Source organism: Paraphaeosphaeria sporulosa (genome assembly GCF_001642045.1).
Source record: "Paraphaeosphaeria sporulosa strain AP3s5-JAC2a unplaced genomic scaffold CC84scaffold_7, whole genome shotgun sequence".
NCBI classification, from domain to species: domain Eukaryota; kingdom Fungi; phylum Ascomycota; class Dothideomycetes; order Pleosporales; family Didymosphaeriaceae; genus Paraphaeosphaeria; species Paraphaeosphaeria sporulosa.
This window is the reverse complement of record NW_017253366.1, coordinates 690,987-713,822: the sequence shown is the minus strand read 5'-3', so window position 1 is coordinate 713,822 and position 22,836 is coordinate 690,987. Positions and strand designations below refer to the sequence as shown.

At 52.2% G+C, this 22,836-nt stretch overlaps 12 protein-coding genes across 12 annotated transcripts; 7 read left to right on the top strand and 5 right to left on the bottom strand.

Moving 5' to 3' along the window:
- Nucleotides 1–147: 147 nt before the first annotated feature.
- Nucleotides 148–888, bottom strand: CC84DRAFT_1177620 (uncharacterized protein; the record flags this gene model as incomplete). Its single annotated transcript, XM_018180294.1, has 1 exon — nucleotides 148–888. One exon carries the CDS (start codon nucleotides 886–888, stop codon nucleotides 148–150), a length of 741 nt encoding a protein of 246 aa, XP_018034009.1.
- Nucleotides 889–996: 108 nt separating this feature from the next.
- CC84DRAFT_861659 (uncharacterized protein) lies at nucleotides 997–1,563 on the bottom strand. Its single transcript, XM_018187672.1, has one exon. It carries the CDS (start codon nucleotides 1,438–1,440, stop codon nucleotides 1,105–1,107), a length of 336 nt encoding a protein of 111 aa, XP_018034008.1. The 5' UTR covers nucleotides 1,441–1,563; the 3' UTR covers nucleotides 997–1,104.
- A 50-nt stretch (nucleotides 1,564–1,613) lies between these two features.
- Nucleotides 1,614–4,356, bottom strand: CC84DRAFT_1096055 (TFIIH basal transcription factor complex helicase subunit; the record flags this gene model as incomplete). Its single annotated transcript, XM_018174646.1, has 4 exons — nucleotides 1,614–2,324; nucleotides 2,370–2,540; nucleotides 2,593–3,279; nucleotides 3,328–4,356. 4 exons carry the CDS (start codon nucleotides 4,354–4,356, stop codon nucleotides 1,614–1,616), a joined length of 2,598 nt encoding a protein of 865 aa, XP_018034007.1.
- Nucleotides 4,357–4,949: 593 nt separating this feature from the next.
- Nucleotides 4,950–7,199, top strand: CC84DRAFT_1165851 (tricorn protease domain 2-containing protein). Its single transcript, XM_018178810.1, has 4 exons — nucleotides 4,950–5,062; nucleotides 5,121–5,209; nucleotides 5,270–5,447; nucleotides 5,522–7,199. Exons 1-4 carry the CDS (start codon nucleotides 5,047–5,049, stop codon nucleotides 7,060–7,062), a joined length of 1,824 nt encoding a protein of 607 aa, XP_018034006.1. The 5' UTR covers nucleotides 4,950–5,046; the 3' UTR covers nucleotides 7,063–7,199.
- A 105-nt stretch (nucleotides 7,200–7,304) lies between these two features.
- Nucleotides 7,305–8,236, top strand: CC84DRAFT_861565 (uncharacterized protein). The gene is made up of 2 exons (XM_018187671.1): nucleotides 7,305–7,983; nucleotides 8,146–8,236. Exons 1-2 carry the CDS (start codon nucleotides 7,547–7,549, stop codon nucleotides 8,159–8,161), a joined length of 453 nt encoding a protein of 150 aa, XP_018034005.1. The 5' UTR covers nucleotides 7,305–7,546; the 3' UTR covers nucleotides 8,162–8,236.
- A 1,037-nt stretch (nucleotides 8,237–9,273) lies between these two features.
- CC84DRAFT_861505 (uncharacterized protein) lies at nucleotides 9,274–10,183 on the top strand. The gene is made up of 2 exons (XM_018187669.1): nucleotides 9,274–9,527; nucleotides 9,578–10,183. Exons 1-2 carry the CDS (start codon nucleotides 9,427–9,429, stop codon nucleotides 10,020–10,022), a joined length of 546 nt encoding a protein of 181 aa, XP_018034004.1. The 5' UTR covers nucleotides 9,274–9,426; the 3' UTR covers nucleotides 10,023–10,183.
- On the top strand, nucleotides 10,184–10,653 carry CC84DRAFT_861506 (uncharacterized protein). Its single transcript, XM_018187670.1, has 2 exons — nucleotides 10,184–10,565; nucleotides 10,617–10,653. Exon 1 carries the CDS (start codon nucleotides 10,344–10,346, stop codon nucleotides 10,560–10,562), a length of 219 nt encoding a protein of 72 aa, XP_018034003.1. The 5' UTR covers nucleotides 10,184–10,343; the 3' UTR covers nucleotides 10,563–10,565; nucleotides 10,617–10,653.
- A 520-nt stretch (nucleotides 10,654–11,173) lies between these two features.
- On the bottom strand, nucleotides 11,174–13,210 carry CC84DRAFT_1197332 (uncharacterized protein; the record flags this gene model as incomplete). The annotated part of the gene is made up of 6 exons (XM_018181515.1): nucleotides 11,174–12,100; nucleotides 12,166–12,303; nucleotides 12,349–12,851; nucleotides 12,898–13,054; nucleotides 13,107–13,138; nucleotides 13,186–13,210. 6 exons carry the CDS (start codon nucleotides 13,208–13,210, stop codon nucleotides 11,174–11,176), a joined length of 1,782 nt encoding a protein of 593 aa, XP_018034002.1.
- A 2,710-nt stretch (nucleotides 13,211–15,920) lies between these two features.
- CC84DRAFT_861342 (uncharacterized protein) lies at nucleotides 15,921–16,446 on the top strand. The gene is made up of 3 exons (XM_018187667.1): nucleotides 15,921–16,138; nucleotides 16,191–16,261; nucleotides 16,333–16,446. The coding sequence occupies exons 1-3, from the start codon at nucleotides 16,005–16,007 to the stop codon at nucleotides 16,353–16,355; spliced, it is 228 nt and encodes a 75-aa protein (XP_018034001.1). The 5' UTR covers nucleotides 15,921–16,004; the 3' UTR covers nucleotides 16,356–16,446.
- Nucleotides 16,447–17,522: 1,076 nt separating this feature from the next.
- CC84DRAFT_861491 (FabD/lysophospholipase-like protein) lies at nucleotides 17,523–18,705 on the top strand. Its single transcript, XM_018187668.1, has 3 exons — nucleotides 17,523–17,922; nucleotides 17,983–18,527; nucleotides 18,590–18,705. The coding sequence occupies exons 2-3, from the start codon at nucleotides 18,000–18,002 to the stop codon at nucleotides 18,680–18,682; spliced, it is 621 nt and encodes a 206-aa protein (XP_018034000.1). The 5' UTR covers nucleotides 17,523–17,922; nucleotides 17,983–17,999; the 3' UTR covers nucleotides 18,683–18,705.
- Nucleotides 18,706–18,999: 294 nt separating this feature from the next.
- On the top strand, nucleotides 19,000–21,621 carry CC84DRAFT_1218934 (uncharacterized protein; the record flags this gene model as incomplete). Its single annotated transcript, XM_018183043.1, has 8 exons — nucleotides 19,000–19,312; nucleotides 19,364–19,579; nucleotides 19,653–20,168; nucleotides 20,303–20,450; nucleotides 20,588–20,816; nucleotides 20,954–21,089; nucleotides 21,204–21,452; nucleotides 21,512–21,621. The coding sequence occupies 8 exons, from the start codon at nucleotides 19,000–19,002 to the stop codon at nucleotides 21,619–21,621; spliced, it is 1,917 nt and encodes a 638-aa protein (XP_018033999.1).
- Nucleotides 21,563–22,739, bottom strand: CC84DRAFT_1248848 (uncharacterized protein; the record flags this gene model as incomplete). The annotated part of the gene is made up of 3 exons (XM_018184269.1): nucleotides 21,563–22,413; nucleotides 22,512–22,604; nucleotides 22,668–22,739. 3 exons carry the CDS (start codon nucleotides 22,737–22,739, stop codon nucleotides 21,682–21,684), a joined length of 897 nt encoding a protein of 298 aa, XP_018033998.1. The 3' UTR covers nucleotides 21,563–21,681.
- Between the last annotated feature and the right edge of the window lie 97 nt (nucleotides 22,740–22,836).

The following is a 22,836-nucleotide window of genomic DNA, read 5'->3' as shown; positions in this document are numbered from 1 at the left end:
CAGGATGACATTGTAGCTATTTCGGAAAGCTGGGTACGCAATTTGACAAGTACTAGAGCCCGGCTGGAGAGCTAGCGTTGCCAATCGTGATGGGGTTTCATTGAGGAACAGCCTGAACTGAAGCGATCTATGTACGCGCTATGCCCTTTATCTCCGCGTTCCACTATCCAGAAAACTTCGAGGCAGAGCTGGCCTCGCGCCCGTCGAAGAGATAACGCTAGGTACTGACGACACAATGCTGACCCGGTCTCGCGGCAAAATCAGCGAACGCGACGCTACACTCTCACTCTCACTCCTCGCGGTCTCCACGATGCTATCATTCCTCCCATCTCGCGGATTTCTTTCCATCGCATCGTGTCGAGCTTCCGCCTCTGCCATTTGGATTGCATTGACGGCCCCATCACCACCCGCCGGCTTCAAGTGATCCCAAAGGCCCTTTCGCACGCGCCGCTGCGGCTCCGCGTGTCTGTTTCGCATCTCCATCTCCAGCATCACCGTTTCTGCTTCGCGACTCTCGCGGCGCGCCTTCCGTTTTCTTTGTCGTCTTCTGCAGTTGAGGAAGCACATCCCGCAGCTGAGCAAGGAGAGCGACACAATGACCACGATTCCAACTATTATCCCGATTTTGGCGTCTCTGGGTAGACCTTGGTATAGGGCGCTTAGGTTCTCGTCATCATGGGTTATGTCGGTCGGTTGCGGATCGGCAGCCGATGGCTGGTGTACGTATGTCATAGGCATATCGTTTGCTCCCGTTGGTGCGCTCCATTGTGGAGACGCAGTATTGCTCTGCGTGGTCGGTTGAGCTTCAAACGTAGCGTCTCCGAAGAGGTTCTCGAGGTCTGGAAGTGCTGATCGCTGCAGCAGCGGAGACGCGAGTATGGTGGTCATGGGTCAGTGTAGTTGGTGTGAGACTGACTCAGGATTGGAAGGAGATTCGTTCAAGTCTGTTGTACCTATCGTCGTCCAGCACGTAAACGGCGAAACGTGATAGGAATCTCGCGGCAGCATGTACGAGCCACCAGTCTAGTACTTGACCCGTCTCGGGCGGTACGCCCTGGCTGGTTGAGATAAGGTTCACTATCAGAGGTGTGCCCTGCAGGGTAATTACGCTAAATGAGACACCAAATCGCACGGGTTCCGTATACACGGCCGACGGACGAACGAGCTTAGCAGACGTGAATGTTCCACATGCAGCCGCGAGCGATGAAGCAATATGGGGGTAAAAGTCCTGGCCGATGAGCGGTACATGATGTACTTTTGGTAAATAAGTCTTGACTGCCTGCCAGATCTCTGCCCATACGATGGCAGTGGCAGTTGGGAAGGTGGGACAAAGATGCAGCAGCGGAAGGTCCGTTTGCGTGGGTGACGATCGATTCCCTGTGCGAAACACCAGTCCAACAGAAGTAATCGGTTCGATGCAGCTGTGCGGGTTCGACGCATGTCGTAGTCATTCCCCACCTTATTTGACTCGGATTATTGTTTTCATGCTTGCAAAGATCTGAACAGGGCGGTGATCACGCGCCACTTCCGCAGCCTGTTATTCTACGCGACGATCATCATTCCCTAACATCGTCAAGAGGTGTGCTAGCAATGTCTGTCGTGCATGCACGTACCTATATATTCTTCCCCGCGAAGAATGTATCTAGACGTTTTTCCACCTCTCGGACTCCCGTCCCATTTGCCAGGCTATTCCGGATCCAGCCAGGCAACTTAGCCTGAATGCGCGGCGCAGCGTACCGCCTGTCGAGCAAAAGGATGGCAGCGTAGTCTCCACGATGTCGGATAGCTCGTCCCACGCTCTGGTTCACGGCTCGCATGCACACGTTCTCGTAAAAGTCGCGCGCAGCCGCTTTGCCGTCACGTCCTTGACCTGTTGCCTTGGCGGAGACGTACTGTGTCTTAGCTTTCCACTCTGCAGAGTGAGGGTTTGGGAAAGGCAGCCCAATAACAGCAACTGCGCGGCCCAAGGCATCACTGAAATTGATGCCCTCAGAAAGTGTGCCACCAATAACGGCAAAGAGGACTGCGCCGCGACCTTTACCCAAATCAACCGCGCTACTGTATGCACCCAAGACCGAATCTCTTGCATCTTCCGGTGCAGCTGAACTGTTGTCCGATGACGGCTGGCTGCGTTGTTCGAGAAATATAGGCTTAGTGTTGAGGATAGAATCCCACAGCGAGGAAGATTCCGGCGATGATGTAGATCGCATCTTTTTCCAGGCGGCAGTGCACGTGTCCAAGTATGAATAGCTTGGGAAGAAAACCACTACACCATCGGGCACATGCTGTACGAGACTCAACACGGTATGTGCGAGGTCGATCATCTACCGCGGTTAGCCTGTCTCCGGCGCGGCACGCGGAATCCTTACCATCTGTTCCGAGTTACGCTTCTCGAAAGTAAAGTCGAACTCGTTTCCTCGCAGAGTTTGCACGACCGGGACTGCAAGTAAGTTTGAAGGAGGTATGACATGACCACATGAAAGGGTCATGATCTTTGAACAGTCTAGATATGAAAGCAGATGGTCTGCATAGTCACTCATCTAGTTACGTTTAGCCCCAACAGCACATGGTGTTCTTGTAGGATCGACGTACCGGGGACATGGTACCTCCCGCTAAAACAACAGCACGGGCATCCTCTACCACATCCTTGAAGTGGAAGGTAGGATCCAAAAGCATGTACTTGAGCGTCATACTGGAGGCCTCGTCCGACGAGTAGAAAAAGCGGCCTTCTTCCGAAGGATTCATCAAAGCCATGAGGAAGGCTTGAACTTGGGTTAGAACGGGAACGGTCTGCCTCGAGTTCCGGCGTTCGGTGCCTTTCTGGCTGGGGTCTTGAGCCTGTCCTGCATACGTGGTGTACCCATCAACCTTCCGAGCTAAGCGGCTTTCCTGTAGGTATGCATTAAGCTTGTAGACGTTGATCTGGTCAAGCCCCTTGCCGGTCAGCAACGTGCGAACATCAACCATACCATCGGAGGTCATTGAACTGGCCGCCTTCGTCTGCAGGTATGCGATGACCGAGTCGATCAGCCGCAGTATCTGCGCGACATATACCCTGTTTTTGCCTTTGAGTTTGTTGCGAAACTTTTGCAAATATGTTGTGAGCTGAGAGCGAGCTTCTTGGGCCTGATGGAGAGTGACAGAGACCGAATATATTCCGGCAATCGCGTCCATTAAGTTGTGCGCTTCGTCAATGATGACAATGTGATCCTTGAGAGATAGATCGAGGGCTTCACGAGCAGACTTTTGAAGAAGTAGAGGATACGGGAGCGTCACGATCTGGGCACGTCAGTTGATGCTTTTTATGCTCTTAGTACGGAGTCTCACCTCGCAATACTTGGTCGCCGGGCGTGAAGCATAGTACGGACATATTCCGAGCTTCTTACCCAAGGTGCCCAGGTCTTCGATGTCCCTGACCTTGGCGAGTGCGTGGTCTCGGAAATCGTTCACTAAAGCTTCATTCCCTCTGCGCGGGATAAATGGACATTTGCACTCGGCGGAGGTATTGGGCTGTTGCAACTCCATACATCGTTCATTGATTGCGGTGGCACTGCGCAGCTTGCTGACTTTTGGGTTAATGCAAAGGTTCTTTCGTGAGCCTAAAGTGAGATGTTTGACATCTTCTATCAATGAGGCTTCGCTATCCGCCTCATTGTCTGCTTCAGGAGTTATAGCAGGCGGCATCTTGACACGACTAAGCTCGTTTGAGAATTGCGTAAGTTGAGAATGCGTGCGAGAACAGAAAAATATCTTCGTTTCGTCAGGGATCTCGTTATTATCTTCATCTTTTGGCTTTGCTGAGTATCCCATCTGCTCTAGGAGGATTTGATTCTCTGTAGACAGCCCGAGCTCGTTCAAGCCTTGTGACTTTTGATGATTGGTGCCATCGTTGTCACTCTCGTAGTCATTCAAAGCGAATTGCTCGTCGTCCGCGTCATCAATTCCATTGACAGCTGCAGTCTTTTGTCGCTTGTTCAGCGGCTCTCCATTCTTGTAGCGGTCTTTCGTCCTTTTCTCCTTGGCTTTGATTTTGGCAATGCGACTTTCAAGGTCCTGCCTTCGAGCAAGTGCTGCCTGCTTTTTCTGTTTACTGGCATGTTCTAGGATCCATGCGGGCTCGTCACTGTTAGCGGCATCTGCAACGACCCCCTCCTCGAGATTTCGTCTCTTGTAATTGCGAAGCCAGGTCAGTGATGCGCATATGAGGCTGAGCGATTTTCCGGTTCCGGTAGGAGACTCAAATATGCCGACTTTACCATCCTCCAGGCAATCGTACACAGCGTTCATGAACTGCTTTTGGATGTCGTAGGGCTCGTATGGATGATGGAAGTCCCGCTCGCGGGTATCGTCTTGCATGGTGCAAGGGTTCAATGAGTCTGGCAGGGAGCGGGACGGAATACTGGAGCCTGGCGACGCGGGCGCTGAAAATCCATCAAATTTTGCTGGCGCAACCCGAGCAGTGAGAAGAGGTGGTCGGCGGGCGACGATGCTCACAAACTTCAATGTCTGGGATGTCGCGCGCAGGGCCGTGGGCCCGCGTTATCACGTGGTTCTTCTTGGCGCGCCTGGTCCTAGTTGAGATGCCAGAAGGCTCCTGGACACATCAGCTCCAGAACGGCACCAAGCCTAACCTCAGGACATGCAGACACCAGCTCTATGCGATGGGACTCGGGTCTGCGGAAGGACTTGAAGCGTCGAGTTTCCCAGATGCTTATATATGTTTGTATCCAGCTCATGTTTGAACATTCGCTTGGTTAGAGAGAGGGATTTCCTGCATACTTGTTCACCTGTAGTGGAGCATTCCTATGCTGCCTGTTTGTGAAGTGTTCAATTCGGAACACAAGCACCTATAACCATGGTGCGCTCGCGTGAGCTCATGTGGCACCTGCTGCAGGGACCAGCCCCGCCAACGAGGGGCTGGCTTGGATGCCCGTGAAACGCGCGCTCTGACGCAGGCAGCCCACAGGGACATTTGCAACTCCTTACGAAGGGCACCACAAGCTACAATCCGTATCCTACGACCTCGCAAAGTCGCCCGCACCTCCAATGTCACTTGTTCCTGGTAAGGCTACAAGCCCCCGCGTACGAGAAACGCACACGAAGCTGACGTAGGCACACAGACGCCATCTGGGCCGCATCGCCCACCACCACGCGCGGACAGCCGACACCGCTCTCCTCAGACCCCAAAGGCGAGCGGATAGCGTACGCGGTATGCACGCCCACGCACGCCTGCCGAGGAGCAGCCTCACATTCTGACGGCCCGCTATAGGCTGGCAAGTCCATCTTCCTGCGGTCCATCGACGACCCCGCCGTCAGTAAACAGTACACCCAACACACGGCCCAGACAACGGTCGCGCGTTTTGCGCCCTCCGGCTTCTATGTTGCCAGTGGAGACGCCTCGGGAACCGTCCGTGTGTGGGACTGCGTGGGCGAGGGAGCTACAAAGGGTATGGCTCGGCCATGCTCGCAGGCAGCGCGAGACTGCCCGGGCGGCGTTGCAGAGTGAGGCTGACGGGAACAGGCGAATACCACATCATTGCAGGACGCATCAACGACCTAGCATGGGACGGTGACTCGCAGCGCATCATCGCCGTGGGCGACGGCAAGGAGCGCTTTGGGCACTGCATCACGGCCGACAGCGGCAACAGCGTGGGCGAGATATCAGGACACTCGTCGCAAATCAACACCGTCTCCATCCGCCAGCAACGGCCGCTCCGCGCTGCCACCGGCTCCGACGACACGAGCCTCGTCTTCTACCATGGCGCCCCGTTCAAGTTCAACACTAGCCTCAGAGGGCAGCACAACCGCTTCGTTTTCGGCACCGCCTTCTCCCCCGATGGCTCCGTCTTCGCTAGTGTAGGTGCAGACAAGCGCATCTGGTTATACGACGGCAAGACGGGAGAGGCAAAGGGCCAGATTGGCGAGGGCGTCCACACTGGCAGCATCTTCGGCATCTCCTGGGCAAAAGACTCGAAGCGCTTCGTAACGGCCAGTGCGGACCAGACCGTCCGCATATGGGACCCGGAAGCCGGCAAGGCCATCCAGACGTGGAGGATGGGCGACGAGGGCGTCCCCAGCATCCCTGACCAGCAAGTGGGTGTCGTCTGGCCCACGGGCCGCAGTGATGGGCTTATTGTCAGTGTTGATCTGGAAGGCAATCTCAACTATCTTGTCGACGGCAATCCCAAGCCCACGCGTGTGGTCCGTGGCCACCAAAAGAATATCACTGCCGCTGCCTTGTCAGGATCTACCTTTGTGACTGGCAGTTACGATGGCCGGATACTGGCGTGGGACACCAACACAGGCATTGCAGAGAAGGTCGACGGCGAAAGCCATTCCAACTACGTGGCAGGCCTGGTTCCCTCCGACTCCAAGAGTGAGGCCGGCGTACTCAGTGTCGGTTGGGATGACACTCTGCGTTCTATTTCGGTTCAAAACAAAATCTTTACCGGCGCTGCGAATGAGCTCAAGTTTCAGCCCAAGGGTGTGGCAGCGGCATCCGATGTAGTTCTTGTGCCCTCTTCCGATGCCATCATAGTGTACAAGGACGGCAACAAGGTGAGCTCATTGTCCGTCAAATATTCTCCGACATCCATAGCGGCGCATGGCTCCAATGTCGCTGTGGGCGGCGATGATAAATTGGTCCACATCTACACGCTTTCTGGCACGGAGCTCAAAGATACTGGTATCGAGCTCCGTCGCGCCACAGCACCGATATCAGCTCTTGCCTTTTCTGCCTCGGGCGACAAGATTGCCGCAGGTGCAAACAACGGCAAGATTTACGCTTTCAATACTTCAGGTGATTGGAAAATTATCACCGATAGGTGGTCTGCACACACTGCACGCATCACTGCGCTCGCATGGGATGCCGACGCGAAGCTCGTAGCGAGCGGCTCACTTGACACGAACGTCATGGTGTGGAGCGTCGAGGACCCTGGTAAACGGATCAAGGCTATGAATGCACACAAAGATGGTGTCACTGGTGTTGCGTGGGAGCCATCAGGCAAGGTACTTTCCGCGGGTGGGGATTCTAGCATCAAGGCGTGGAAGCTGACCGGTTGAACGGGCGGAACAGTCCGACAGTCACTGTCCTGGGAACCTAGTCCGCAGAACTGGTGAATATGCAGTGCAGATAGCTACAGGGTGGGTAAGCGGTGTGCGGGGCTACGTGAAAGGTGAGGCGGGCGAAATCCACCCACTCATAGAGCTCCACAGGTTCGCATACGGTGCAGTGTGACCAGTTCCCGCATGACATGTGATCGCAGGACTCTTCTGCTATGAAAACACGCGGTGTCGCGCCAGATGTTTGCCTGCTCTGCCTCGTCGAATAATCGCGCAAGCAGGCTGTGGCTTGCCAAGAGCAGTCCTCCACAGCCAATGTCAGGGCCCTTTGCCCTGTAACAGCCTGGTCAGAGGGTATACATAGGCTGCCTCGTTCCTCTTGCATCTGCTATTCTCCCCTAGCTCATCCCTTCAAACCACGCTTGAACCACACCATCAATTTCTATTCGCTCTTGCGCACCTTCCTCCATTGGCATCCGAATCTATGGACAGCTCCTACTTCGTGGATCGTGGTTTCCACGAATTTCAGAACAACTACCCTCCCAATGGTCTCAACAGCAACCACCTGAACATCTTCGGTCAGCAGTCACAGCAGCGACACAGCGAACAATACCAACATCAGCCGCTCTCACCGGGCCAGCCTAGATCCCGCGGCTCGAGCTTCAATGGCTCGCCCACTTCGCCTACCTCAGCTCACCGGTCGTCCATGTCTCAGCCTTCTGTAACCCAGTCGAATCATAGCTACTTCTCCATTGGTAACACCGGACCCCTGCCTCCAACACCTTCACCGGTCACTGCGACGTACGATATGTCGCGATCCGATTCGATGAATTCTGGGTTCGACTATGGGTATGGAGGAAATTACAACCAGATGTCAATGCATGGTGGGAATGGGATTGTGAAGCTGAACGACTCTGAAAAGTAAGTGCCCTTTGCACATTTGTGAAATTACGGGAGATAGATGAACCTCAAGCCATTATTTGGATTGGAGTGGAAGCCCGGGAGACCTCGAGGAACTCCCGACATGGAAGGATTCCCATCTTCGTAGATACCTGGAAGCTCACTTCTTTGCCTGGAATATAGCCACCACGAGGTCTGAACCGTACCCTGCAGTTGCCTGATATTCCTGGCTCGCACCACCACCGCGTCCAGATACTCTTTGAAATTCGACATGGAAGATGTGCCAGCCGAACACTTTTTTTCTCATCACTCTGTCGGACAGGACCCTCCACTGGCCAAGTCGAGTCGCTACGAACCCCTCGTCATACCACGGAAGGCGATCCGCTGAAAGACGGTGTCGCAAGTCAAGTGAAGCCAGGTTCGGTCACCCACCCAGGATTGTACCCAAATAGACGAACTTAAAAAGGGACATGGTCTATCCCGGAAGACCTTTTGCCTCGACCAATTGTTGCATCCGCAAATGAGGAACGAGGGTGAACGCATCTCGTGGTTGAGTCCCACGATCTCCATTTCGACGCTGCATCGCCTGCCAGGGATCAGCTAGATTATCGCCGGAAGCTCAGCTCCAAGTAGAATCACGGAACGGACCCCGGACGTCGATAAAGGACAGCCGCGCATCACAACGGAGCTGTACCCACCTTATTTCCGGATGTCACCCTTATAGGTCTCAAGCAAGCAATTCCAACCCCACAGGTACAGTATGGCAGGCAAGAGCACCTTTTGCCTTGCACGGGTAGGTTTCTTTGCAATCCTCTCCCTTCTTCCCATCTGCTCCGAGGAGGTTTCAGACTTACTCGGGTTTACGACCTACAATCAATATCATTACCAAACGACCCAAGGACCTTTCCCTCCGGTCGATCCGCTCCCTCGGACCATTCCACTGTGATTTGACGACTCCCTGATGTGTCAGCTTCTGCCTACTGAATGTGGTCGACGCCCAATAAAGGCGCTCTTCGCGCTTTCGTTCTAATCCCAGATCGATCAATGTCCAGGTGACCCGAAAGCATCCTCAATTCCTCCATTTGATCGTACCACCGTATCGAGGATTTCCGGTGCAGTTCTGCTATGGTGACCTGTGATACATACCAGGACAACATTTACGACGACTCCTATGGCCTTTTGCTATCGTCCTCATCTTCCCAATGAGGTATCGGTCGACTATCTCTTCTTATTGATGAAGTACGTTACTCGTTCGTACAATCTTCCTCTTATGCGGTCTAGAACGCTCCGTAATTGCCATTGGGTTGTCGACAATGCTTTTCAACAACAAAATAATGCTTCACTATCCTGCCAGGATCTGCCAATCCATACATTGCACAATAATATTCCACGGCTGTCCCATGATTGGATATTCATATTTGGTCAGCGATCTCCACGTCCAGTTCTAACGAGCGTGGTAACAGTATGGTCAATCCGATGCCTACCCCTCGGCACTCAACCTCGGGTTCCTTCAGTCGAACAGGCCCGCAATTTCCACCACAGATAACTCTCGCGGAGTTGCCCGAGTGAGTGAGCCTCCAATAAACTCATTGTCCTTACTTACAGAAATTCCAAGGCCTGTTTATCCCGCTCCCACGACCATCGACACGCGATCGCCTCTCGTCTCGACCCAGATTCCGTCACCGTTCCCTCCCGCTCCATCATCACTCTCCAACGCAGTCCGCGCTGCAAAGAAATCCCGCCGTTCTCAGCAATCCTATGCCGACGATGAACCGATCGGATACGTCTATGCCAACAAGTCGAAGTTCAAGTGCAATAGAAGCGAGTGTAAGGAACTCCAATTCGGACGTATGGCCGACCTGCGTAGACACTATGACCAAACGCACGCGAAGAATCGTGTCCAATACTTCTGCAGCGTGAGCGGATGCTCAAGATCCCATGCACCAACGGGCGGTAGGGGTCGCAGTTTCGGCACCCGGAAGGACAAAAGAGACGAGCACGAGAGAAACGTCCATAAGAAGGAACGCGAGAGCAGCTACTCCTCCGTAGACAATGTCTGAGGCACAATGCGCTAGTTCTTCTCTATCGGCAAATCGAGGCTCGTATCCCTGCGACTATGAGCTTCGCCATTCAGCGGCCTGACACTGTGGTCCCGCCGGATCATACGTTTTGTACAACACACTACTTCGGCGTTCGGCGTGTACTAACGACGGAGATCATTTCACGGCTTTCGATTTCCTCCTCCAGGGCTTCGCGGTGCACTTTGGATGGATTATGACAGCATTATGGTGGTGGGAAGGGTAAAAAGGTGGAACACAGGCCACGGCGGCAGTCCTCAGCACGCTCAGAGTGTCTCCATGTAGGCAAAGCCCCAGAGTCGGATGTTACCGATGACGCGACCCGCAAATTTCTTCATTAGCTTTTGCGCTATCGTACGCAGAGGTCCGATATCCTGGCGTATATGTCGATTATGTTCGGATCGTCATCTCCTTCTTTCAATACTCTGTTGCTCTTCTCATATTGCTTGTAGACACGTCCTTTCCTGTTTACATCCTCATTTTTTATCATATTACTACTGTGGCTTGCTTGCTTTCACCTAGCATGTAAATTCTCCGTTCACCTGAAGCGCTCTAAGATCTGACGCTAGTTACGAGGAGACTTTTTTCTCTGCATATGCTTTCGCAACATGTTGCGCCTGCTGTCTTCGCAGACTTGTTGTTCTAACAAAAATCTACCAGCTGTCCAACCCGCTTTCTCTAATTTGCTCATACTTTTTTTTGGTTTTGGCACAATAGTAAGATATTTGTCTCGTACAAGATGGTTTCCTTGGAATGATGTTCGCCCTTTCACTGCTGCGATGGTTTATTTTTTTTTCGTGCGGTTTTACTTTCTGTAAGAGGTGATTCCGCTGGTTCACTTTCGCTAGCGCCACTTTCTTCTGTGACTGCATGTTCCTTGGTTTTGTTTTTGTTTGCTTCGATTTGAGATTTAGTAGATGGCGCGGAGGGGTGTCTGGGGTGGCATCCGGCATTTGGGGCAATGCAGAAGAGGTCAATACATGAGATGCACTGCGTTATTTGATTGTGAGGTCGCGTGGCGCTTCGGGGAGGTGAAAAACATAGTGAAGCAAAAACAACGAGAGGAGTGCGCGAGAACAGTGACTGGATTCGACTCGACACACAGCAAAGCAAGAACGCAATAACACACATGACTATCGCAGCCCCCCCGAACCATGCCCAGATACAAAGCCCTCCCCCTCCCCCATCAACCGCCGATTCATCGCCCCGACTACCTCCTCCGTCCACCTCCACCCCTCGACCCCCTGATCCATCAAAAACCGATTCAGCGCCCCAAGCACCCACCCCCGTGCCTCCACGCTGCAGAACTCATACGCGACCACGAAACCCAGCCACACGTGGCACGCGCCGATCGGCCGGTTCGCCCACGCATTGTCCCACGTCTTGCAGATCTCGAGCGCGACGGCGCGGCACTCGGCTTCGAGCGCGTAGCGCACGGGGTCGTGTTCTGGGAGGAGTTTGAGCAGAGTTTTGGCGACCAGGATGGTAAGGGACCATTGTATGGTATAGATGCGGGCGGTGCGCCAGTGGGGGAAGCGGTAGGCGGTGGGAAAGGGGGCGGCGGGGTCGAGGGCAGGGAGGGGGAGGGCGAAGGTGCCGTCTTGGAGGTGGGATTGTAGCTGCGCGCTTGTGGTGTCTAGGGAGGCTTTGAGGGCGTAGGCTTTCTCGAGGAGTGGGTGTGTTGAGGGTGGGTCCTGGAGGGAGAGTGGCTGCCCGGGTTCGAAGTGAAGATTCGTGGGTTGGGTGTGTGAGAGCTCGGGACCTATGTACGTGGTATACGCTGTTTCGAAGTCGGTGTGCGGGGCGGGGTATCGTGGGAGGACGTCGTCTTCGGGGAACAAGTTTTTGGTATCGAGGCTTGATGAGGGCTGACAAGTTGCTTCTGTGAGTGTCTGTAGCTCTTTCACCTCTTTGAGCAGTACCGACAGTTGGGACATCAAATGGAGAACTTCTGTGTAAAGGCTCTCTTCAATATTTGACTTCGTGTTGTCGAATGCAACATGGCGCCAGCCTGGCATTGACAAGAAAGAAGGTTCGGATTTGTAGATGGACGTCACTATCTGCCAATAATTGTCAGCCTTTACCGGCACGAATCCAGCTTCGATATGAAAAGTTCCGCACTTACAATGCCACCTCTCGTGAAGCGCAGTATTTCCTTTGCAAAACCATCCCTGCAAGTCTGTGGGCCCTGGATCTCTAGTAGGCGGCCCGCGCCACCGATATGCGCAAGATAGGAGTTGTCGAGCCGAGGACCGGCAAGCGCCTTCGAAGTTCAGCATGGAACACGCGAGTAGTTCGATGTACTCACCTCAACCAGGCTCAGTATAACAGCCGCACACAGCGTGTTGGAAGACATGCCCTCAACAGGGTCTTCCAAGGAACGCTGAAGTCTTTGCACGGCAGCGAGATAATATTTGGGGGTCTGAAGATTGTCCAGAGTGTTCTTGGAGAGTAGAGCGGAGCGCGTACGTAGCAAGCAAGCCACGGCGGTGTCCAGTGCAGCATTGCGACCGATACGGCATGGAACCTCGTGCATGAAAGAGCCGAAATCTGATATACTATAGCCAGCATCATCCGTTTCCATCGCTTCTATCAAAGCTCGGGCTAATTCGTGGTGCGGGGATGTTTGCAGAGGTCCGTAGCGGATCGACATCGGCAGGTTCGATGAATGCTCGGTGGGGGAACGTCCCTTCGAATGTCCCTTGCTGGCTTCCTGATCATCCCCCGTTGGAGAAAGGCGGAATTTGAGAACAGCGGCTCCTGTATTGGACCATATTGCTTTGAGATGAGTCAATTGGGTCTTCTGATGAACTTGGCTGGGTATTAGCATAGTCCCGAACCCCTTGGAGCTACTGACCTTGGTCTTGGGGTGCTGAATTCTGATTTGTCTTGATGCTGGTGCTCTGCTTGTCTAGTTGTGGTCCAGCGTCTCTAAAGGTATGTCGGGAAGGCGGACCTGGGCAGAGTTTTCCATTCTTGCGACAGTTCACGCATGTCGGCCACGTCTCATCACACTAAACATCTTGCTTGAGCATACGCAATGCTTACTTATTGAGTAGAGCGTACCTTGACTTTCCGCTTCCGACATATAGCGCAACCTAGCTGTATTCAACGAATATGTGTGTAGATATGGTGTGTCACTTACCAGTGCTTTTGGGTACCCCCACCATATCGCCTCTCGAGTTATTGAGCAAACACTGTATATCAACCCATCGATCATTGCACAAGGGGGACAAACAGTTGGTATATTATCGCAACGGTGATGTCGCAGGTGTAAGGTCGAGTACTGCTAGTATACTCCAATATCGTCGCGCCGGCTCAAGAGCGGGGCCAGTACAACGCAATATGATGATATGGATTGGAACGTATAATGAGATCGCGCCTAATGCGTCAAAGGGTGTAAGATGTTCAGCTGAGAACAATCGCGTCAGCTCGTTCATACCATATCCATTATCTGTGGACCTCAAGTAGGGCCAGGGATCTATGTGGCAGCTACGGAGTCGCCGAAGTGTTTGCAGGCTGTTAATTTTGGGGTTGCTAGTTTGGGTGCGCCAGTGTTTGATGCTAGGCTGGTGTGCTCCTCGGCGCCGTAAATAGTGTAGCCCCCTGCTAGAGGTTCCGTGAGATTATACGGCCTATACCACAGTGCATTGCGAATTGGGGAACTCGCTCGCAGTCTACCTTAGCTTGAACGTTCTAGAGCAGACCGCACGCGACGTGGCTTGCCGATCGTTGGACTAGAAGTCGTTCAACCTCGTTGTTGTCATCGCGTGAGGGAGTTGGAAGAGGACCTATGATCAAAGTTGCAAGGCTCAAAGACAGTTACAGGAGAGCGCAATTCGCAGCGTGGTGGGAGTAAGAAATGTTGGGAGTGTGTGGCCCAATGTTGTGGACTTTGTGATGTTGCCCAACGTCCTCTGGGGTAAGCGGGTCTTGCTGACAGCTCTAAGTTAGCGGTCCGCGGCACTCCGCTCTTTCCTCATAAACGATGTTGGGTTGGCTTAGATGCCTCCATTTCTGGAGTGTTTTGCGTCCAAAAATGGGCGCCTCCAAGCCAGCAAAATCTTGGCATCGGAGATTCTTAGATCCGCCACCAATCCATGTTCATTACATAATCGTTGTAAGATATAAGAAGCTTTCCCCTTCTTAGTTTCATTTCACCCAAACTCTTTTCTTTCTACTATTCATACTTATCAGAACGATGGCAAGTGTACCCACATGATGCTTCAGGTCTGCATTTCACGGACGGTAACTTTGACTGTCGTCAATTCTCTCCATGAGGCAGCCTCCCCGCTTCATTGCACCTGTCTAGTATTTCGATCCCATTATTCGCATTGCCTTTTGACGACGTCAGGAACAGTGTCCTTAGAATACTCCAAAGCTTGATCTCTGTGCCTACGCCAGAAGGCTACGTTACACCGCCAACACTTTGCTCGGATGAACGGACGGCATTACAAATTGCACTCAGCTGAACAACGGCTCAGATATTGATGCTCATGCGACCCAATTCGCTGCCACAGCCAAGACACCAAGCTCAGTTGCTGCACTGAATGGCCACGAAGCTACGCGCCATGCCATACAATGAAACCAGCCCAATCAGCAAAATGCCTCACCAAGACTAATGGTGCCCTTTCTTTGCTGCGCCTCAAAGGAAACCGGCGTTGCCGAACGCTCTAGCTCATATTTGCATCAATATCCGGCTTTCGGTGTTCCAGTGTCAACCGCCGGCCCCAATTCTGGGTTCGACCATTACCTTCGGATCAATTGGAACCTCGATTTGAGGGAGCTCCACCGAGGAGACGGCAGCTTCAATGTGAGACACCTTAGCTGGACAGGCGGATATTGCAGGCTTCGATGACTTAGCATGACCAAAGCTGCGCCATCGAAAGCGGGAAGCACCGTTTCAAGTTCAGCATACAAGTGGCCTCAGTCTTGCCGACTGGATTTTCGCCGCTCTGGGTCCCTCGCCTTCTACATGGATAAGCAGTGTTCATGGCATACACCCCCTACTCTGGCACCGCCGATGAACGGAATCCAGCCATCCCTTCGGTTCCTCCTTTCAGAAGGTCCCGTATGCCAGTTCATCTCGGAAATCGTCGACCTGCCGCGTCATCAATCACGCATGTCGGCAACAGAAGCGCCTTGCACGTCTCGATAGCGTCTGAGCGGGAGGGGCCAGGCCTGTGCAATCCCAGCTGGGCCGTCACCCATTGCACGGAACTGTTAGCCTCGGGAAGATGATTGGCTTGGATTGCCGCTCCTGCAAAGTCAGTTTTAGAGAGAGTCAGATGAGGCAGACTCGGCCAGGCTACGACCCGCCGTACAGCTAGGCAGGACGATACCAGCACGTACTCGCCCAGTGTGCACTCGACACCGATTGGTGGAGTCTGGGTCTGCTTGACCGCATGCATGACGGCAGGTTACGTTCCGGCATCACAGAGTAAACGGAGGGAACGGCTAGAGCATCCTATTAATCAATCAGGAGCCTGCCGGGCGCCAATCTGCTTCCATGATTCGATCCACCCCCGCCAGGAGCATGAAGTTGGAGGCCTGAATGAAGAAATGAGCCCAGGTTTGGGTCTCGGAGGTGCCGACGAGTGGAGAGCCATTGCTGGGAGCCTCCTGATCAACGTCCAGGCACCGGATCAGACAGAATTGTCATCTACAGGCTCGTACGATTGTCGGGCGGCCTCTGACAAAAAGGAGATGAATCTGCTTCCTACGGCATCTCTTCTGGGAAGCTGGCGCCACCATTCCTCGGTCTCGGGGCGAGTATTCTTGGGATACGTGCTAACGGCTCCATCCAATGGCGAAATGGCTTAATGCGAAAGCTGTACTATTGCTAGCATTCGGCGGCTGTGCGATGTTGGGCGCGGAGAGCTCCTCAAGCGTGCTCATGGCCTACTTAATGTCTGCGTTTCTCGCTTCTTTAGATTTCTAGGACTTCTGAACACCAACGCCACGATGGCAACACTTTTCAGTACTTTCCCTGCCCAGCAGACGCAGGGTTCCCCCCACTTTGTACCTTGTAATGGGTCTCCAAAGCAGACCCCTCGAACCCTCCCAACGAAGAAGAAAGCCCTTTCTGACGACGACGAGTAAGTACCCTAATTTCGATAATATTCTGGGTATCGAACCTGATTCGAACAGTATAAGGGGGAATGGAGAGGAACCTGCACACGCGGCGCATGGTGTTAAAGTCGTCGACTTGACTTGCTTAGGTAGGCATCCGCGTAGCCGACGTAACATTTTTGTTTGTTTATGGATCCTATGACGTCTAATAGAGATGTAGCCGAGACCGAAGCCGACTACTAGATTAGCGGCATCGGGATAGAAAGCAACGATGTTAGTAGTGCCGATCCCATGGAGGAACAGGCGTCTTAATGCCAAATTATCAAGGAGACACAGGGGATAGAACTCCACTTCGGCCGGGCCCTTCTGAGGATAGTAGTCAGGGTAAGCACCTTTGATCGATCGCGATAGTAGCGTAAGCATGCATTTTCTGACGATGCGTAGGCATTGTGGGTGTTGTCAATGACAATTACTCGGACTCGAGCTCCGACCCTGACTTTGGCGACCTTTACGAAGGATATATAGGTCTGCTCACGTACGATCGACTTGAATTCCCAGTACTTGGACCGATGCAATCAACTCCGGGACGGCTGGTAAAGCGAAGGCTCAGTCGAGTGAGCTCGCGCAGTGACGACTACCGTCAACGCCGCCAAGTAGCCCGTTGATGACAAACATCGAACTATCGACGGAAGAAGCCTTCCGCTGCGTAGATAGGGAAGCCACCATGTATCGGCGTCCGACGGAAAACAAGTCGGAGTCGGAAGGTGAGCCTCTGCTATTGATAGTCTGTTCCTTCCATCTCACACTGGAAGCTGTGAAATTTACGAAGCTGAACACAATCACCTGGAACATTGCGTCATTTCAAAAGACACACCTGCCTTAGAGCACGTGGTTTTTCCGTCGAGGTAAGTGCTCATACATTAAATTTGGTTGACGTAGTCTCACTCGTGTGCCTTCATAATGCGTGGGCGGGCTTGTAAGACATACGCATTCTGTGCGCGTGTTGCTCGTTAGCACTAACCAGGTCACGACTTCTATTGTGCAGCACCTCGCTCAGCCCACGAACTAAAAATAGCAAAACGGAGCCGCTTGGGAAGCCCATAAATTACATTGGCTGCCGAATCGAGCGGAATTCCAATTTAGAGACGCTTGCCCTTCAACTTTGCACTCACTCGCGGTTGATGTCTTATTGTTTAACTCATCTGAAGCGGCAAAACACGTGATTACATACCTGTTCGCAGTAACGTCCATCCCTGCGTGGCGGGACGCACGCCGTGATGGAACACCACATCTTTATCTCAACACAATAATCTCAATAACAAACCAGAGAGAGGCACCGAAAGAAGTGCCCTTCTTCCATTTTACTACTTTACACGCCATTGCATACCCGATCATACCAGAATAGTAAAAAAGTAGGCTGTCAACTGTGGTTCTGGTGAATGTGGCAGCGTCATATCAGCCTTTGGCGTTTCGAATCTTGCATGCGTTCTGCGATAGGCGCGAATGGTCATCTTAAGAGGAGAGATCGTTCAATGCATGATGGCTGGCAATGAAGGAGCACTTAAACGTCGCAATAAGATGGTTATGGTCGGCAAGTGACGCACTGAACAACGTCCCGAGGTGTTTCAAAACGACTTGTTGAGCAACCTGGCATATACACTTGGTCAGCGCAAGACGCATCATCCATGGCGTTTAGCCGTGACTGCATCAAGCTCTGTCGATTTTGTCGAAGCACTCTCGAGTGGCAAAATTCGTCCAGTCAAGCAAGACTTGGAGGCGATTCGGTTGGGTTTCATCTTCACTGGTCAAGGCAAGAGACCGCGGGTCGAATGTGCTCTGAGTGATGTTCACTGACGATTGCCACTTACAGGAGCATAATGGTGGGCTATGGGTCGCGAACTCTATGAGCGTTATCCTGTTTACACATCAGCGATTGACCGAGCTGACAAACACCTGCTTTCACTTGGTGCGACCTTCTCCCTACTCAAGGAACTCCAAAAAGATGAGACAAGCACGAAGATTAATAATGCTCATCTTAGCCAACCATCATGTACCGCTGTGCAGCTGGCTCTGGTTGACTTACTGAGAACGTGGGGTATAACCGCCAAAGCTGTTGCTGGTCACTCTAGCGGAGAGATCGGCGCTGCATATGCCGCAGGTATTATTGATTTTGAAGACGCGATGACTGTAGTGTACCACAGAGGACGTCTCATTCCAATCCTAAAGGAGAAATTCCCTACTTTGGATGGCAGCATGATGGCCGTAGGTGCTGGCCAAGCAGACATCGCTCCTCTTCTTGAGCGCATTCTTCGTTGCGTGGGCGAGGCCAGAATTGCTTGCATCAACAGTCCTTCTAGTGTCACGGTTTCAGGGGACACGGATGCTATTCTCGAGCTCCAACAATTGATTGAAGAAGTGAGTTGATCCAGTGTGTCATCCTGTACATCGGAAATACTGACTATCGCTTCAACTGCTAGGCACATCCAGGAACCTTCGCTCGAAAGCTGCAAGTAGATACTGCTTATCATTCGCATCATATACGAACCTCGTTCCCTACTGGGATGAGATGACTGGCTCGGACTCAGACATGGGTACAAAGCGATCCCTTGAGTCGCGTCATGAGAAACGATGGTGGGGATCGTTCACTGATTGGCTGAAAAAGATGACGAAAGTAGAAGCCTCCGATGAGGGTAAACTGCCAATGAGTCTGCACAAGCGGATGCTTTTGTATCGCAAGAGAGCATCGTGCGCTAGAGGGAACGTCAAACTCAAAGCCGGCCTAGATGTTATCCTCGATGCAAAGCTCGACATGAACGCTTGATGGGCGTACTATGCATCCGGCACGATTGTGCCACTTGCAATTGACAACGTCTACACCTATTTCGAGATGGAGCCTGTGGCTCAAGTAGTGCTAGAGGTTGCAGGTAACGCAGAGATGGAATGGGTTTCGAAACGGCTCAAGATCATTGATACGCTATCTTACCCTGGCTTAGCGATTAAGGGTATCGCTGCGATAGGGCCTACCCTTGATCTGTATGGCCAGATGAAAGCAAAAGCGACCATTTCAGGTCAGTTGCGAGCGGGTGCCAAGATTACTTTCCCCAAGCAATTAATGTACTTTCCCCAGGTCGAGGAGGCGAAAGACTATATCAAGCAACCCCAAGCAACAGAAGGTGATGAGAGTAGCAGTAAGGGTACTGGTAAGCTTGAAGTGCTACCTCACGCAACTATCCTAGCTAACTTGTGCTCAGATTTTGTGCCAATCCTAGATGCTGCTGTGCAGGCATCTGTCAACGTGGACTTGCTCATTACCCCAGAGGTTAATCTTGGCATCAAGGTCACTGCTCCTAAGGTATCGGGCGATGTCTTGAATGCTCAGATCGTTGGTTTTGTGAACAACACTTTCAGATTCGAGGTCCAAGCCGATGGCAAGGCTGGAATCGGAAATACCCGTGCTGGAAGTTACCGTAAGCACACCCTTACCACACTCTTCTGAATTGCAAATGATGAAGCCGCCACAATGCTAAAAACATAACATAGACATCTATATCAAATACATTTACAACTTCGGCGTCGGGGGTATCGCTAAATTCAAGTGGTTGGGAGAGTACGCGCTGAAGCCCTACTACATGTGGGACGCGAAGAACGGTCGAACGAAGATCCTATACGAGCACTATGGTGAGGTTTCCCTTTCGAAGCGTAATCCCTTCATCTCGGAAGGTGGCGATGCGTACATAGATAAGTTCGAGCCGCTGTACAACTCATCGTATCAGCTTGATGACGAATGGTACGGCTCCAGTGGAGCTCTCTCACCATCCCTAGGAAAGCGAGACCAACTCGCAGACCATGCCGCACTGGGAGATAAGGCCAAACGATTCACATGCAACGATGGCGGGAAATGCGAACAGGGAGGCTGTTCGGGCGATAAGTGCGAGTGGAAGCCCCCAGCTTCACAACGCAAACTAGCGCGCGCGGACGGGGATCCCGAAGAAGGCGACCCCGAAGACGCCGATCCAAACGCGCCTTGTCAAAATTCCGTTCCAGCCTTCATGTACAGTATGTCAGACCGGCATCTAAGTGGATGTGCTTAGGCATCGCCGGAGGAACCATCCTTTAGGCTGGCTATGGCATACACTAGGTACCCAGTCCCCGTTTTTCTGACTTGAACTGACTCTTGCGTGCAAAAATAGATTGCAAATATTTCCCGGACCGTGACGGGGGGGGAGGTTACCAGTTCAAAGGAATCTGCCACAACATCTTGGATTACATGCGTGACCACGAGGGCGGAGGTTTGGGCCCAGTCGACTTGACTTATAATTGGGAAGGGAAGGCCAGTGGGTGAGTAGACGTGAGGGACGAAGTGGGCGGTTCTTCATCGCGAACCTTTGCATCGTTCTGGCTCGGCGACCGGAACACCTGCTGATCCCTTTAATCCACGTTAATCTGAACCATGCTAATTTTTCGACCACGTGTAGGAGCAACCGCAATGATGTGTGTGGAGAGAGAATATCCTTCGAAAGATGGGACGAGAAGGAGAACAAATACGTCAACGTTAGGGACACGTGGTCTAAAAGCTGCATCGCTTATTCTGACAGATATTGGCGCGAGATGAACCAGAAAGCGTCGAAGAACAATGGTAATGGTAATTGGGCGAGCTGCGATGAGTTTCCGTTCAACGCTGTGCTAGAAGGAGGCGATCCCAATGTATGCTATCCTTTTGGGACTATTTGGGTGGTTCTTATTGACGTGTGTAACAGCGAAACGCCCGGGCATGCGTTCCCGGATATCAGCAAACCATATAAGGGAATGCTAATCTGAACGTCCTGCGCAGAATATGGCAGGAGGTGTATTGGACCGACTCGGACGGCGAAGCTAAGACAGACCAGAAGAATTGGGCGGACGAATGGAAAGACAACAAAGCAACAAGAGGCGTGGACTTAGAAACGAAGCCGATCGACTTGGATAAAGCGTGGAACCGTGATGAAAACAATATTAAGTCGTTCACTATGCACCTGTTCGACTTAGATAACACCAATACTCCATTAGGTGGAGTATACTCCCCTCTTAATCATTAGCTCACGTCTAAGTTAGGAGTAAACCGCGAAACCGACATTGGCAGAGTGGTGGCCGCGGTTAACTTTATGGACAATAAGAAATACGGCTATAACAACTTTAATGCGTATTGTATTAAAGACGTTACGGGCGCACCCTCGAAGACTCATCTCTGGGGCAACTATTACAAAACGGGTGGCTGTAACGTTGAGTTCGACAATAGTGTCGCGGCTGCCAAGATGAAGAGAGGAGAAAAGCCCACGCTAGAGGAGATGTTCAACATTATGAGTAAGTTGGAGCCAGATTACACAAGCTAGAGCTTCACTAACATTGATTAGGTGTCTAAGATGAGGATATACCAGATATTGACGTACTCATTCCAGTGGAGTTGGTCGATGGGGAACGCGAGCATCAACGCCATTTTAAGAAGCATCTACAGTATAATGCTCATCATTGAATGATATGGATAGCATACACTCCTTGTTTGATAGCTTCTGTACTAGATAGAAACCAGACTCTAGCACTTATCCCACCCATCACCATCATCTGCATAGATCACCTCATCCGTGCGATCCTCAGGTGCTGCATCGATACCGTGACCAAGACCCAACCATTGATTCACTTGGTCTCGGGTGTCTCCGGCTTTGTGTCTAATACGAAGTGGCATCACCTGACCCTTGTGGTTAATACTGAGGAATAACACCCATCCCCGCTCACAGGCCTGGCGGTCTGCCAAGAGTACTAGTACGTGCTGTGAATCCTCCAAACGTTTTTCTTCCTTTAAAATCATCTCTGCATTATCTGATCGCCACTCCGCCTTAGAAGTACCATCGAATGAGTCTGGGACCCGCATGAAAGCACCAGCCAGGGCCGAAGGAATCGCTCCTGCAGGTGCAATATCTTCCTCAGGGGTTTGCTGAGCCATTCCAAAGGAATCCGGGTCATCATCGAAAATGGCATCCTCTTCGATCGTCAAATCGCCGTCGTAAGGCTCGTTCTCATCTCCGTCTTCCTCTATGCTTAGAACGGCCCTTCGATATAGATGATGGTAGCATTTATTAGCAGTAGCCCGAGTGACCGGTTTAGACCCATCACTGCCCTTGTCTTCGGTTCCATACCATGTCCGGATCCAGAATGCGCAGTAAGGCACCTCGTTTTTGGCCCGTTGTTCGTTTGTAAGAAGATCCTGCGGAACGTGCTCTGGAATGTCACTGTCATTGGCCCAAGTCCTCATTCGCTGATAGAAAATCTTTTTGCTAGTTAGCGATAGAACCAAGACCTCGCTAAGCTAGTTTTAATAATAGGGGGCGGCGAGTGTATGCTGTGCCGTATAGAGTGGGGGCCTACATTGCGACCGTACTGCCCAAGGCTGAGCCAGACCGCCACGAGCACCTTGTGCTGTTCCTTCTTGCTTAACGTTGATGAGGGATCCCATCTTTCCTAAAAATTATCAGCTATGCAAACTATCGAAAATCCGTAAATTTCCCATCGAGCAGTGCGCACCATGATGAAGTGATCGAATGGTTGGCTCCCAAATGGAGGGACATCTCGCGTGCCCATCCTTGGAGGAACCATCTTTAGCGTGTTGTGTGGATCTTGCGGAAAGGTGAACCGAAGTGCTGACGATAGCCTTCCTACTGTCGGGTGTGGGTTGTAGCGAGATGGCTTCTGG